This window comes from Palaemon carinicauda, chromosome 43, assembly GCF_036898095.1.
Source record: "Palaemon carinicauda isolate YSFRI2023 chromosome 43, ASM3689809v2, whole genome shotgun sequence".
Classification (NCBI taxonomy): Eukaryota; Metazoa; Arthropoda; class Malacostraca; order Decapoda; family Palaemonidae; genus Palaemon; species Palaemon carinicauda.
This window is the reverse complement of record NC_090767.1, coordinates 44,746,741-44,763,103: the sequence shown is the minus strand read 5'-3', so window position 1 is coordinate 44,763,103 and position 16,363 is coordinate 44,746,741. Positions and strand designations below refer to the sequence as shown.

Genomic DNA, 16,363 nt, shown 5'->3' with positions numbered 1-16,363 from the left:
TATGAAGGCCTGCCTAGATGAATGTAGAGCACTGAGATGCCTAGCAAAAACCTCACCGGTGGTCTTGCCCTCCAATGCAGGAACCTTATCAGTCATGATGTTTGGAAGGTTAGAGTTTTCCCCAAAAACCAATTGGTGGCTGCTAAAGCCATTCCACATCTGGAGGGAATTTCTTGCCATATTTGACCACTTCAACAACACATCTATAAAACTTCAAGGATATTGAACTTTTAATTTAACAAACATCATGTCAGTGACTGCATGTATTCGCTCACACAACCCATTCTGAAATGGACTTTCAGCAGCTGTTGTGTTAATCCTTACATCTAAAACTAAAGCTACATCCCACATCTCATCTGAACTGAATTCCCCACCATTATCATGCAATACCCCCTCCATAACCCCAAAAGTTCCCACCCAAAGGTTCATTATCTGATCAATCACATTAGTGGTTTTCTTCCTATCTACGAAAGCCGACTGTGTGTATCGAGACCACATATCTATGAGATAAAGAATCCATTTTCCCTCCTGCCAATGTTTCAAATCCATAGCAACAACCTGATTAGATTTTTTTGCCATGGGCAAACCAACCACTGGTCTAGGTGGAATTCTCTCAAATTGCTTACACAAAACACAGTTATTCTCAATTCTCTCCAAATCATGGGCATACTGTTCCCGCCAAATCCCTTCATCACTCAACAAACGGATTTTGACGTAGGAAAAATCTATTTTTGGGTGAGATAGCCATGTCGTCCTGATGGAAGGTCCCTTCAGCAGCTTCCTACTGTATAATATTTCTATGATGCCCTCGTTCGTCATCTGATGAGTGATTCATTCCTTTGTTCGCAGCGTTTTCCTGCTTCTCAAATTGACATCATTATCAAGAGGAATACAATATTCTCCCGCACGCAAGCCTGTGCATCACAAGGAATGATGTTCGGCAAGGTTGCCATCGCCTCATTCCCCTCCTCGCAAGCGCATACCACCGAGCATTGTGTGAGAAGGGAAACTTGCAGAGGGGTTCAGGATCCCAAAGCTACCAAAGGCGAACCCACCTATTCCAGTGACTCCTCCCAGGGATCCTTCAATCCCTTTCCCTTCAGGGGGTATGTCTGACAGTGCGTTTGTCAGCCAACAGCCCTGGTTCAGTGCCCCTATCAGAGCCATAACCAAGGCTTTCAAGCCCGTCCTGTCTGATCTAGGACATGGAACCATGGCTTCCTCTACCCCTTTAAAGAGGAAAAGAGGGGTTCCGGATGCGGTCACTTCCCCGAGGGCGAAACTGACTCCACTCAGACCTTCGAGGCAAGTTCCTCCTATTCCTCAGACTAACTCTTCATCCCTTTCGGACGAAGATCTCCCGTCACCTAGGGAACCATGTGTTACGATCCTCGTGGGGATCGAACCAGATTCTGTTGAATTAATTAATGAAATGGGGACATTTCAACTACAACCAATTAGAGACAGTAGGAAATATAGAAAGAAAACTCGCAAAAGAAAACATAATTTTATTTACAACTAGTCAAAGGTGAATGTTTCTTGATTGAGTACTTAGGAAGCACTGAACTAAACAAAGAGAATCATTTGATTAAACTACACTCCAGCAAAATGGGGAACAGTCAAGATGGTAGATAAATAATACAAAAAGAATATACTACTCTTCGCAGCAGCTCTCGACGGTTGACAGGAACGGAGATGTTTTCAGGTCTGGCGGCTCGTCGGGGGTAATGAGGGCGGGAGGCAACTCGTTAGGACATCTCGGACAAAGCTGGTTACGTCTGCATTCTCGTCCTTACGCCTTCTCTCCTTCGCTCAGCTGGTTCGCCCTCTCTCTCTCTTTTCTTGGGTTTCTTCCTCGTCTCTTTTTCGTACTCTCCTCCTTCTCTTGATCGCGTGGAAGATTATATATCCCTGTATGGGAGGGGTTAACTATGGACAGGTCCATATAAGGAAATTTTCTCGTTTCTTCATCCTCATTGGTGTTCCTTGAAACCGCTGATAACACCTAGACGAACGCTCTGCTGGTGTAATCAAATTTCATAAAGTTGACTCCTTCGGCTAATGTACTTCTCTTCGGCGACAAACACACTTAATCTTCTCTTATGGGTTCCTTGGTGCTCTATAGACAGGGACTCGTTGTGCTCAAAGACCTCCAACCTAGGCACATAACTTGACGATGGCAGCTTCAATAAACAATAGCGGGACCTTATCTCTCTCTCTCTCTCTCTCTGCTTCTCTAAGAGTAGAAAAATCACGTGTTTTAACATTCTTTCCTATATTATTCTATCTACCCATGACACCATGCAAAGAGAGACCTTCCCACATCGCACCAATGGAGGAAATCTCTCTTCACGCCGAGAGTTCCTCACAATCTGAGAATAGAAGGGACATGCCACACTCCTCGATGTTGGAGTCTTACCTCCTTCCCCGGAAGGAATCTAAAGACTCCAAAACCATGCCAAAGTCCTCCACTAGGGCTAAGATCGAGCCAGCCAGCCACTCAGGGAATGTCTGTGACTCTCCCCAAGAAGAGCCTTTGGGGATACAGTAGAAGGAGACTTTGCTGCAAGTCCTAAACAACAGGAGGAGACCAGCATTCTGCAGATTCTGACTCTAATGAGGGTTCTCAACGGGTTTTCCGACTCAGAGATCCCCCCTCGAGAGGGCAAAGACACGGTCCTAGACCGCGTCTTTGGTACTCAAAAACCCCCTAAGACCAGTGCAGCCCTACCCTGGTCTCAAGGGGTGAAAAGTACCAGGGACAAGATCGCCCAGCAGCTCTCCGAAATGTCCTCCTCCAACCGTTCCGGTATCACGAACAAGCTCCTCCCACCTCCTCGCGTACAGCAGAGGAGGTACTTTGCGGTCTTGGAGGAGCCTTGTTTAGCTCTTCCACTTCACCACTCACTGGAAGAGCTAACCAGGGGAGTCCCTCTTGAGAGACTCTCCAACCGGCAGGTCTCGTTCTCGGCAGCCGAGATCCTCAACCAGGAGAAGGTCGTGAAGTATACTATACAAGCTATTTTGTGGCTTGATATCTGGTTGGGGACCTAAGGTATCCTGATACGATCTGAGGATTTCTCCAAGGAACGTACCAGGAAAGCTATGGAAACCTTCCTTCTCTCAGGTACTTGCACGATCGAGTTTCTTGCCCACCAAGTCTCGAACCTGTGGGCAAATACCATCTTGCCCACCAAGTCTTGAACCTGTGGGCAAATACCATCTTGAAACGTCGGGATGCAGTAGCTGAGAGATTCCACCAGGTCTCTAGCATCGAGATTAATAGGCTCATACATTCCTCCACAGAGGGGTCTCTTCTGTTCGAGCCTAAGGATGTGGAACTTGCCGCTGAGAGGTGGAGGAAGTCTCATCCAGACTCCCTCCTCCATAGGGCTTTAACATCTAAGCCTTATAAACCTCCAGCACCACAGCAGTCCCGTCCGGCAGAGACCAAAACGATGACAAAAACTGCAGCGAAGACAATGGTGTCTAAGCCCTTTCTTGTCAAAGACAGGAAAGACAAAAAGTCCTCCAGGGGAGGTAAAAACCCTAGAGAGAGAAGCCGAGGCCGCAAACGCTAGGATAGGCAGTCCCCCTACATTTTCACCAGTGGGGGAATGCCTTCAAAGTTGCGCAAACAAGTGGAAGCAATTCGGGGCAGATTCCTGGACAATCTCCGTGATCAGTCTAGGATATTGCATCCCGTTCATAACATCTCTACCTCCCCTGACTATGAATCCAGTGTCATTGAACTCCCTTGCCATGGGATCGGCAAGGGGGCAAGCCCTTCCCATCAGACGACAGGATAGCAAGGCTGAGGAAGGTCGCAAGACCTTTTCTCAGACGAGAAGAACTTCAAGCCCAATTGTGGTTACGTCTCCTCGGTCACCTTTCATCGCTGGCCTGTCTAGTTCCAAATGGTCACCTCAGGATGAGATCCCTCCAGTGGCAACTCAAGTCACGGTGGAATCAAGCACACGACTCCCCGGACATCCAAATCCCCATGGGACCTGCGGAACTGACGGACCTCCAGTGGTGGGTGACAGACGAGAATCTACGAAGAGGAGTGGATCTTCTCGTCCTCCCCCCGGATTTGATTCTGTTTTCAGGCGCTTCAAAAAAAAAGGTGGGGGGCCCACGTGCTGCACCACATGACCTCATGCCTCTGGTCAGAGTCAGAAAAGTACCTCCACATAAATCTCCTAGAGATGAAGGCCGTCTTTCTGGCCCTTCAACAGTTCCAACAGTTCCTGGCAAGTCACTCTGTGGTGGTGATGAGCGACAACATCACAGTAGTGGCCTACATCAACAAACAAGGAGGTACTTTTTCGCAGCAACTATCCCATCTAGCAGTAGAGATACTGAGATGGGCCGAAATCCACTTTATACCACTATCGGCACGCTTCATTCCTAGTAAAAGGAATGTGCTCGCCGATAACCTGAGCAGAGCATCTCAGATAGTGAGTACCGAGTGGTCTTTGGATCATCTAGTAGCCAGCAAAGTCCTGACTTTGTGGAGTTCTCCAACTGTGGACCTCTTTGCAACAGCCCTGAACTTCAGGCTCCCACTTTACTGTTCCCCAGTCCCAGACCCCAAGGCTCTCTGGCAAGATGCTTTCCAACACCGGTTGGACAACATCGACGTTTACGCCTTTCCCCCGTTCTGTCTGATGAGGAGGGTACTCAACAAGACCAGAACATCGGTCAATATTTCAATGACCCTCATAGCTCCACTATGGCATCACGTAGAATGGTTCCTGGACCTTATGCAACTCCTAACGGAGCCACCAAGAGAACTCCCTCCATGACACAATCTACTCAAACAACCACACGCCAACATCTTCCGCAAAGCCGTAGCTTCGCTACGACTTCACGCCTGGAGACTATCCAGCATCTCCTCTCTGAGAAAGGATTTTTGCAACAAGTTGCGATTAGGATGTCTGGACACCTACGAAAATCATCAACAGCAGTCTACCAAACAAAGTGGAAAGTCTTCTGTGGTTAGTGTCATGGAAGGGGTATCTCTCCACTCGATGCCACTATTCCAGCAATAGGGAAGATCCTAGTGTTTTGCGTGAAAAAAATGCGCCTCTCAGTTTCGGCAGTGAAAGGCTATCGCTCAGCCTTAAGCCTCGCCTTCAGACTGAAAGGAATGGACATTTCTTCATGGCTAGAACTTTCTCTATTCATAAAGAGTTATGAACTTACCTCCCCCCAGTCAGAAGTGAGACCTCTCCCATGGAACGTGGTTCGAGTTCTCAGGTCTCTTAAGAGACCTCCCTATGAACCATTACGCCAGGCAACAGATCGCCTCCTGACTTGGAAGACGGGGTTCCTGCTAGCTTTGTCCTCGGCCAAGCGTGTTAGCAAACTTCATGGTCTCTCGTATGACATCGCCCATTCAAGGGGATGGGGGGAGGTAACGTTCAGCTTCGTCCCTAAGTTTATTGCTAAGACTCAGAATCCCGGAGTGGCGGATTCTCGATTCTACTCCTTCCGGATTTCTAGTCCCATTACTGTAACAGATGACCCAGACCATCTCTTACTATGCCCAGTAAGGAGTTTGAGGCTGTACCTCAAGAGAACAGCCGCAGCCCGTCCTCGTGTGCCAGCACTATTCGTCAGCACAGGAAGGACTAAGAGGAGGGTCACCAAGAACACCATCTCAGCATGGATTCGCAGGGTCATTGACCTTGCACTGAATCCAGACCCTCCTCCATCACGTCGCCCCAGAGCACATGATGTCAGGGGCATAGCTACGTCCCTGGCCTTCAAAAGAAAATATTCAGTCACGCAGGTTCTTCAAGCTGGGGTGTGGAAACGTCAAAACACGTTCACATCCCACTACCTGCAAGACGTGACCCAAAGGAGACTCGATACGTTTTCTATCGGTCCTATGGTGGCTGCACAACAGCTGGTTTAAAACCTCAAGCTCCTTATTGGACAAGTAGCAGAAGGTTGAGGGCATTGTTACCCCGTTTTAGTCTGCATGAATGAAAGAGGTATGTCTGGCCCTTACTTCTTCCTTCATCCTCCCCTCTCTTGGGGAAAGCAGCATCCTGGGTTCTCTGCATAGCTGACCTCAAACCACTGCAGGTAAACCATGCTCCCTTGTGTACCTAGTATTAAGATTAATACTGTTGCGTCCCCATACCCTGACGAGGTGGTATTGGGAAAGTCCTAGTGCACAGTTTTCCATCTAAAGAACTTCGGAACAACTTTCTAGTCATATTTCTACAGATCTTCAAACACAGCTTGCATAAGCCACAAAGGCTCTTTATTTCTTGAGTGATAACACTCAGATAAGGAGCCCCCGGGTAAAGCCAAAAAGCCAGATTGACTGGGCCGTCCACCCTTCCTAATGGGTGAATCACCCGTTAAATAGCAAGGTTTGTATTCCAGTTACGGAACAAATGACAAATTTGTAGATGATTTGTATTTTTCCTAACTATACAAACCTTAGCTATTTAACCAAACTTGCCCGCCAACCCTAACCCCCTTGAAGTCCTACCTCCAAGCAAAGTGAGCTCAATCACAGGTGTGTGAGGGGGAGTGGTAGCAAGCTACCCTCCCTACATCCCTCTAACTAGTGGTGTGGGTAGTTAACCCTCGTTAGAAATTAATGGCTCGTCATTTCAGCTACGCCGAAAGTAACACCCCTATTAAATAGCAAAGGTCTGTATAGTTAGGAAAAATATAAATTATATACGAATTTGTCATTTTTTGCATTTGATGCCTTTTAATCTAAAAATAAAATGATTTTTTCCCCTTGACAGTATGTGTTTTTGTAACCATTTCTTATTTCTTGCAGTGCCTAGACTACACCCTTGAACCAAAGATGATCTGCAGCTATTCCAAGTGGTTACTGGTATAAGATATATTGGCAACATGTTCGCCTTTGAAGAATGCTGGTGTCTACAAATATCTGTAAGTATTTCAGAATTGTCTATTGAAGTTAACTAAAGAAGTATTTTTGTCAATACAGTGTTGTTAGATTGTAGCAGCAGCTGGAGGAGGATTTCTCTAAGTGTGGTACCTGAATAGAATAACTTTAATGCTAAAGTTAATGAAATGATCAAGAAAAGCATAATTTAAATATGCTGTTAATCAAATTTGATTATTAGGTAGTTTTTATCATTTGATTTCTTCTTAGGTCATTCAAATTGAGTGTACTTTTAACATCTTTATTTTGAAACAGAATCAAATTTGGCACAACCACTTAGAAATATTATGAAAACCCTTGTGCCTAAGGATAATCATGAAAATTCACAAGCTGAAAACATAATAATCTGCAGTGATGTCAAAATGGAAAGATTCACAAAAACTTAAACATTCCCCCCACCATATTTGAGTCTATTCTATTTCTCAAGATGTAATATTTCTATTGCAGCTCAGGAAATGTTCTTTTTGGATCTCATAACAAGTATAAATATTTTGACAACTGCACTGTGCAAATGATTTCTTGCTACCTCAGCACTATTTTGAAATGACTTGAAAGATTATATTTGTACAACAACAACTTTTGTACCTTCCTGAAAGTGTAGGTAATTAAGAAATGTACAGATTAAGTACATCGTGTTAAGTTTGAAAAGCTGTCAAGGTTGCTGAAGTATTGAATAACCTTTAGAATCAGACAGGGAAGAAAGCGTTGTAACTACATTTTTGTACAATGAAAATACTTTCCAGACCATTGGCAATTATAACGACAGAATCATATACTGAACAATATTTGATATATCACTAACCTTAACTTTTGTACACTCAGTAAAGAAGATGAACTAAATACTAAAGTTCTTAAGCATAAGAAGAGGTTAAAACATTCCAATAACTCTTCTACTTAGTCCAGGCAGGAAGATAGGATGCGTTTTAAACAGAATTTACCTGCTTGTTAGGTTATACCCTTATAATAAATTGGTACACTTATCTTTGAATTCAATACATAATACACTAATATATATATATATTACATTTCACAATAATTATTCTCTTGCATTAACAATCACATTGCACAACATAGATTAACCTAAATAGAGGAATGAGAAAAACATTTTTGATTTTTGGTAATGAAAATAGGAATAGAGGACTAACCAAGAGAAAGATCTCTAAATTGGGGAAAATCTATCTTTAATTGATAAATTGATAGGAAACAAATTTTCTCACTAGAAGACTGAAATGCTCCAGGAAGATAAAAGTCTTCATTTGGGTCATGATGAGGAATAGTTTGAAATTTCAGTGCAATAGAAACCAATGTCTGTATTTTGCCCCTTTTCATTTCCAGCATTTATCTTTTTATTATTTAAAAGTATAAAAACATTACAAAATATATATGTAAAATATATCTATAGATAGTCAATCTATTCAGCTATATAATAAACAAATCTTAAATCCAACACTAAAATTTTTTGTGCTAAGAAGAGCAGTTATATATACACAATTGTTCTTCATTGGGTACCAGGTTTTTCTTTAAACCATGGCACAGTAAAATTTTTAATCTTTGGCAATTTTTTCTTTTTTTTCATCAACTCACCACCGTTTTGGAATATAATTTGGGCGGTGACTTAGTAAGGAATAATAGTTTGTAGATTTTTTTAATTAATGCATTAATATTTGTATTACATTTACATAATTCGCAGGTATTTTCATTGCCTGACCCTGAGGATGGCACAGGCCGAATGAACTTATAAGCCAAACTAATCAAATCAGTAAAAATAAAAGAACCTCGGAAAAAAAATGCATGGGAATCAATTTTACTTTGATAAAGGCAAGAAAGGTTGATTTGCTTCATTCCTTTTCCTTATCAGTCTTCTACGGAACAGTAGTATACGAATAAGATCCTCACATAATTCAACCTCTGCTTCGTGTGGACTTCCTTGTAATTAGACTATTCAATTTGAAGAACTAAGCTTGTGTGAAACTGGGTTATGTAGACTTTTAACTAAAATAAAAAATTTGAATATTACCTCTCAAGATGAAAGGCATTGACACACTACAGCTAGCTAAGGTAAAGCATAAAACATGAAAAGGGCATAACACTTACAACTTGTTATTAATTATCATGCATGGTTGACGTGAATTTCCCACTTTCGGAACTTCTTAGTGTCAGGATTGAACATATAATTAGGTAACTCTGGTAATTTATAATTAGTCAATTTCTAATTAGCCCTACAAATTATTGCTGAAAAGAAAATAAAGAAAAATTGATGTTATATATTTAAAAAAAAAGACTGTAGAATATATGACCTGAAATAATGACATAGATATAAATGCACAGCATAAAATTGATAGCATCGCTATCATGACTGAAAAAAATATTGTTTTATGACACTACTCCTTACTCAGTACTGTCTCAGTTAAGCCTTTTCATTACCTGCCACGCTTTTTCAACATCGTGTGATTCCGTAAATCGAAAACAAACTGCAAACCTGAAAGAAGTATAATTAGATATTTTTACATTTCAGTCCCATTGGTTATAACTTTTCAACTTTGCGTTTAAGAATCACACGCAAAGCTTCAGAAGAAGATGCTGTCAATATAATCTAAAGTCCATTTCTTTTAGCAAGTCATATTTGCACCGACTCGCAACGGTGCCCTTTTAGCTCGGAAAAGTTTCCTGGTCGCTGATTGGTTAGAATTATCTTGTCCAACCAATCAGCGATCAGGAAACTTTTCCGAGCTAAAAGGGCACCGCTGCAAGTCGGTGCAAATCTGCCTCGCTAAAAGAAATGGACTATAATTTAAACACTGTAAGACCGATTATTATTAGAAAGAATCCAATACTGGTAGAAGCGACCTGCACTATAAAGAAATGTGATGTCTTCAACCATGAAATATAAACATTAACTTCATACTGATGTTTCTGTTCTTTTAATACCCGACTACTGGTTCACCTTGATGTTGGTTTAAAATCCCCTTTATTTCCTAATTTATCCTATCAGTAACCAGGAACTTGAAGTTTAGATGTTACATGGAAGTGATAGACTATAATTCCCTCCAAACTATAACTGCAATTTCTTTTCCAAGTTAACTTATGGGGATCAGCTTACAATAATTTTTAATATTCACAATTTTAGTTTGGTACAATTCTGATACGATCAGCAATAGTTCAGGAAGGTTTATCTAACCAGTAATACCATATATTTCTATACAATGTTAATATGAACAACAGATTGGCCACTTCTTCCCCCATAAGTCACTTTACAAACATGATGGATACGGATTTTTCAGAAAACATTGCATGGCTCTTCTTAGGCTAAACATGAACCAGTAGATTGATTTATTTTACTGTTTGATATTTGCTTCAACATTTTCTAATTATGAGTTACACCTCAAGATTGTAGTGAAGTCTTTGGAAGAGCAAATACAGAGTATATATTGTGTTTCTGTTTCCTAACTCATTTCTAATTGTTTCTGAAGGTCATGTTGTAACTGGCGAGAGACCTTACATAACCTGCTACCAAGGATATTGGAAGGACACCTGACTAGATCACAGTGTAGCTCTTCCTAAAAGCATAGGGACTTGGGCAGTGTTACTCGATTTGATCTTCCTGAGAAGGAAAATGCCTCATGACATAGGTTTTGTAAGACTCGATCAAACCTCCAAGGTGGTCATGAGGTATGTAGACTTCACACAATATTTACACGTTAGTTTTTGGGTATTGAAGTTCTAAAGTCTTGAAATTGAATAGCTAACTGGTCTTTAATATCTATTTATTTCAATATGTTGCTTGTGATTATGGGTTGATAGTAGTAAAGGCCCAAAAGACGGTGCTCACCTGTTTTGACTAGAATATTCACTCATGCATAAGAACCTGATAAGGGCTAACTGAAAGTGGAAGGGATTTATTCAAATGACAGAATAGTGCTTATGGCACACAGCATTCAATACAAAAATAGACAAGAGTTTCTTCTCTTATTCTTGTAACTTTTATTATGGTTTTTTCTTTCGATTTTTCTTTCAAGTGATTGTCTCGTCATTAGCAACAAGAGAAGCTTAGAAACGGAGGTTAAGAAACTAGTAGAGTTAGAATTTATCACACAGTTTCACCCACACAATAAACTTATTATAAAGAGTGACTTTATCTGTGTCAGATGACCCTGGTCATGGTTTGTCATTGAAATTTAAGAACAGTAATGAGAAATTTGCAAGAGATTTAGTTTGAAGACATTGTCTTTCTTTGAAAATGCTTCAAGTGAATAGTGAACTCATTTTGGATAAGTTTTCATTGCTTTTACATTATTCAATTTTCTTTAAAGTAAATTCCCTTGTTCAAGATAGAGTAGTTTGCATACAGGGCTTTGGTTGCTATGGGCAACATGGCTGATGAAATATAGGCCTCTGCACTGATTGACAAGATTAATTGTATAGTTGCTAAAATGAGTCTTAATATAGCTTACTAAATAGAACTGTATATGTTCATCTATATCTGTATTTTCTGCTCTGAAATATTTCACGTACATTATATAAAATCCAGAGGACTTTATCAAAGCTGAGATCAGGATAGTTAAAAAAGAAAAAAAGAATGGAACAGACAACAAAGAAAACAAGCCAACCGGAGAGAGAATCTGGGACAAATTGGGGAAAAAAATGTGGTACCAAAACTGCTGCAAATATGACCTGAGCTTACAGCAGACATTACAAAGCTAATAAGAACAGAGAAATGAAGAATGAACCACTGGTAGTAGTATCAAGTATCCTGCCTGTAAGAGAAAAGCAGATGAAGAAAGTCCAGTAGATAGATTCTGGTATTGTCTAGTAGTGGATTGTGAGCCAATATAGACAAGAGTAAATAGTTCCAGATTTGTATACGTTAGGAAAAATACAAATGACTTCCAAATTGGCAATGTTTTGAAATGCCTCTGGAGACTTTCTTTTGTAGGATTTGGCCAAATTTGGCCTACTTTAAAAGGGGTTCCTCAGCCCTGGGGTAGGGAAAGTGATTTGCCTCTACAATGAGCGGTGATTGTTTCATGTCTGGTGAAGTGTACCTTACAAGATTAGTAATAACAGGGTTGGTGCAAGATGTGCTCAGGTAATAAAATTCCACTATCAACTAAACTATTTAAGGATTAAAACTTAAAATTTCTATCTTATATCGTGAAATATTAAAAGGACACAAATTACAAAAACAGTACAATGAAGGACCTCTTGGGATATTCAATAAACTTTGTTAGCCAGAATTCTATCTAACCTCTTTTTCTTCTCTTTCTTTTCTTTATCATATGCCTTCGATTCCTCCTTCTTAGTATCTTCTTTCTCCTCACTGGCAGTCTCCTCCTTCTCTGTTATTGTTTCCAGGACTTTTTTGTCCTCTTTCTTTTCTTTTTTCTCCCATCTTTAGACCTTTCTTGATCTTTGCTGCTACGACTTGTTTTGAAGACGAAGACTGTTGGATTTTGACTTTGACCTTGACCGCTCGGAACGAGACTTTGATCTCGACTTTCGACGAGATGGGGATCTAAGAAAGAAACAATACAAAGAAATGGCATTGCAGTACAAGTAGTCATAATAACCAACTCTAATAATTCTAATTATTATTATCTTTACTAGCCAAGCTACAACCCCAGTTGGAAAAGCAAGATGCTATAAGGCCAAGGGCTCCAATAGGGGAAAATAGCCCAGTGAGGAAAGGAAATAAGGAAATAAATAAATGATGAGAATAAGTTAACAATAAATCATTAATTTGACTTGCCCTTGGGTTAAAGCATCCTGCTTTTCCAACTAGGGTTGTAGTTTAGCTAATAATAATAATAATAATAATAATAATAATAATAATAATAATAATAACAATAACAATAATAATAACCATATCACCCATAAAACTATTTCTTTTTAATTTTTGTTTCAACTTCTAAAATCAACTTGGTTCTTATGTACATCTTATTGAAATACAAATTTAAAGCTCTATTTCCTTGATCGTTAAGAGACAGACAGCCACCAATAAAAATTTGTGCCTTTTAACCTTAACGTACCCAAGTTTCCATGAAACTTTGCACTCAAATTGGGGTACCTGAACCCAACTGGAGGGGAAAGGGAATCTTAGAGTAAGGCAACATTTGTGTAGGACAAATCTCCGTGTAATGAAATATTTCATACACTGTACAAAACGAGTAATGTATTCTACAAACACACTACAACCTTTGATAATGAACAACAGAAGCTCCTCAACTTACACGCCTAATTGCTTCTAAAAATCTGTTTAAATGTTTAATATAACAAACTGTGAGTCCAAAACAGGCATTACGGAATTAGTCTCAACCACATCACACCTTTGTCATAGAACACAGGAGAAACAGAAGGAATCAATTTTTTTTTCAGGATTGGATTCATTTTTGCACTTGTCCTTGATATTAATCTGATCAATCAATTCATACTTTACAAATATCATAACCCTACAATATATCTGAAAAAAATATACGCTAGGCAATATAGTACAATAGGTTAGGCTAATAGCAGGCCAAGAGATGAAAAAGGATAAGGCACAGGCAAATAAATTAGTAATAAAGGAATATGAAATATCATAATCTCGCATTCATATTCCCCCGCTGTGATAGTCTACCTCCAGTACAACCTAGGCAGTATAGAAAACAAAGGAATGAAAGCCAGATCTGTTATAGCCCTAAAAAATTGGTTAATTCTAACATTAACTCTACCAATCACTTCGTAGTCTCTAATTATCTATGCTATACTTTCTATGCGAGCGATTGTGACGTAGTTCCGGTAGGCCCTGCTGCTTCCTTCGATGCCTTAGATGACCGCGGAGGTAGCAGCAGCAGTAGGGGATTCAGCATTATGAAGCTTCATCTGTGGTGGATAATGTGGGAGGGGGGGCTGTGGCACCCTAGCAGTACCAATCGAACACAGTTGAGTCCCTTGTCAGGCTGGGAGGAGCGTAGAGAGGAGAGGTCCCCTTTTTTGTTTTTTGTTTCATTAGTTGATGTCGGCTACCACCCACAATTGGGGGAAGTGCCTTGGTATATGTATGTATGTGATACTTTTCATCGTCCAAGTTCCGCAGCCTGCCAATGTTGCTCTACTCAACCAGACTCAGCTTAAAGGCTATGACAATTTAAATCTTCCAGCGCAAATAACCAATGAAAAATTAGAAGATCTATCATAATAAAACTGACATAAATCCTATCATACATCAAAATAAACCACAATAAAATTGATAATTAAGGTAGAAAAATCAGAAAGTCAAGTTTGTCAAACTGAAACCAAAAACAAAATTATACTTACTAATACCGTATTGGTAATTTCCCAAGTAAAATGATGAATCCATGAACCTTGATTACCAGGTTTAGAATATCCAATTTATATCACAGCTTTGACTAATTCAAAAATGATAAATAGACTTTCTGTGAAGGGATCCAAGTTACTGTCCTAACAACTTCTGGGTCACAGAAAAAAACAAAACTACTTGCTATCTAATATTAAAGTTGGCAGCAACTGATGCAGAGTAATATTAAACTTGATCATATCATTGACAACCTTGTACCTGTAAAGGTTTGCTAGGTTCTTCCAAGGTGCAATATACAGTAGGCACAATATGATTTGGAGTGCTGTCTGCTTAGGATAAATGATCAAGGCATAGACTACTCATGCTAAGAAAGGCGATTATTAATACATTAGGTGATTTAAAAAATACATGGTTGCAAAGCTTCTTGTTTTTATGATATCTACTTTTGCATGAAATATTGTTCCTGTTTAGAGATACTGTAAAATCATCAAATATTAATCATAGAAGGTATCATATCTCAACAGGCAAAAAGAGTAATCCAATATCTACTACACTACAATGTATACTCCAACCAGTTATACAAAGGAAATATCTGTACGATACTATACTGTATTTATTCTAAAATTTACACACAAAAAGGAAACTTTACTTTCCTAGCTTATTGCGACTCCACAATAATGAGTTAAACACACAAAATAGGGACCCAAAAACACAAAAACCCAGCCTGTTTTGGTGATAGAGACAGTACAGCCTCTCACACTATGTCGCATGCACTGGTCTTGTACATCATCAGTAACATCATGCTTTAAAAAAGTCCAATATTAGTAATGTAACCTACAGATGATAATCAACAAAATAATTAATGTCTTGTACTTTCACATCAATAGATGAAAAATGTTTCATATCAGAATGACTGGCTATTGGCAATTTACTCACCTCCAATGAGATTTTCTACGAGACTTCGAGCGTGACGACCTTCTCCTCCTCAAGCTGCGGCTTCTGGAACGACGATGCCTCTGGAAAAGTACATCGTGAACCATTTAATTCATCTTATTATTTGATACATTTGTTTATCATATTCAATCTGTGATTGAGGAAGAAAGGAAGAAAGAAGAATAAAACTGAATAACTGAAATTGGCTCCAATGATTCACCTTATGGCTTAAAACTTCCTAATCAACACATCAAATGAGAAAGTCGGTACGGAAGTTCCGCAAATTACAAACATTCAGATACAAACACAAATATCACTGAAATCGTAAATCTCAGATACAGAAATACTATAATAAAACAATGCTGTATCATTTAATTCAGTAAGAAAAATGATATTTTAATTATAAAATAAATTTTTGAATATACTTACCCGGTGAATATATAATAGCTGAGCCTCTGGCGGCTCGACAGAAAAACACACAAAAACTCGCGAGCGATCGCTATGAAGGTTGCGGGTGTGCCCACTAGCGCCAACTATCGGCCAAATACCGCATATACATGTAAACAGACCCAATTTTTCTCATCCCGCTGGGTCTCTATCGGGGAGGAAGGGGGGGCCTTTAATTTATATATTCACCGGGTAAGTATATTCAAAAATTTACTTTATAATTAAAATATCATTTTTAAATATTTAACTTAGCCGGTGAATATATAATAGCTCATTCACACCCATGGTGGTGGGTAGAGACCAGAGTTAATTAAGTTTACAGCGTATATGCTTAGAGTTTTTGACAGTTATATCATAACAAAACCCAAATATATAAAGGTACCTGGTAAGGAAGTTGACTTAGACGATTACTCTGCCTTATTAGTCTGTCTTCCTCACGAAGCCCAGCGATCCTCTTAGGATGCTGAAAGACTCCCAGGAGCTGAAGTATTAAGGGCTGCAACCCATACAACAGGACCTCATCAAACCCCTAATCTGGGCGCTCTCAAGAAATGACATTTGACCACCCGCCAAATCAAAAAAGGCTGCGAAAGGCTTCTTAGCCTTCCGTACAACCCAATTAAAAAAACATTTCAAGAGCAGATTAAAAGGATATTGGAATTAAGGGAATGTAGTGGTAGAACCCTTACCTACTACTGCATTCGCTGTAACGAATGGACCCAGTGTGTAGCAGTCCTCGTAAAGAG

The 16,363-nt window shown here is 39.8% G+C and overlaps 2 protein-coding genes and 1 long non-coding RNA gene across 4 annotated transcripts in view; 2 read left to right on the top strand and 1 right to left on the bottom strand.

The window, feature by feature from the left end:
• Positions 1 to 12,190, top strand: part of LOC137633401 (uncharacterized) — a 217,750-nt gene extending 205,560 nt beyond the window's left edge. The window contains exons 3-4 of the long non-coding RNA XR_011042193.1: positions 6,812 to 6,927; positions 10,414 to 12,190. This is a non-coding gene — a long non-coding RNA (uncharacterized lncRNA). The remainder of the gene's footprint in view (positions 1 to 6,811; positions 6,928 to 10,413) is intronic.
• The window catches only part of LOC137633395 (uncharacterized), a 420,659-nt gene that overhangs the window by 324,192 nt on the left and 80,104 nt on the right, over positions 1 to 16,363 (top strand). The gene's annotated exons all lie outside the window — the stretch shown is intronic.
• LOC137633398 (serine/arginine-rich splicing factor 4-like) overlaps positions 12,317 to 16,363 on the bottom strand; it is a 57,314-nt gene continuing 53,267 nt past the window's right edge. For both annotated transcript variants that reach the window (XM_068365625.1, XM_068365624.1), the window contains 2 exons: positions 15,174 to 15,253; positions 12,317 to 12,455 (listed from right to left, as the gene is read on the bottom strand). In XM_068365625.1, the coding sequence (XP_068221726.1) occupies positions 12,359 to 12,455; positions 15,174 to 15,253 (177 nt within the window). In that variant the 3' untranslated portion in view covers positions 12,317 to 12,358. The remainder of the gene's footprint in view (positions 12,456 to 15,173; positions 15,254 to 16,363) is intronic.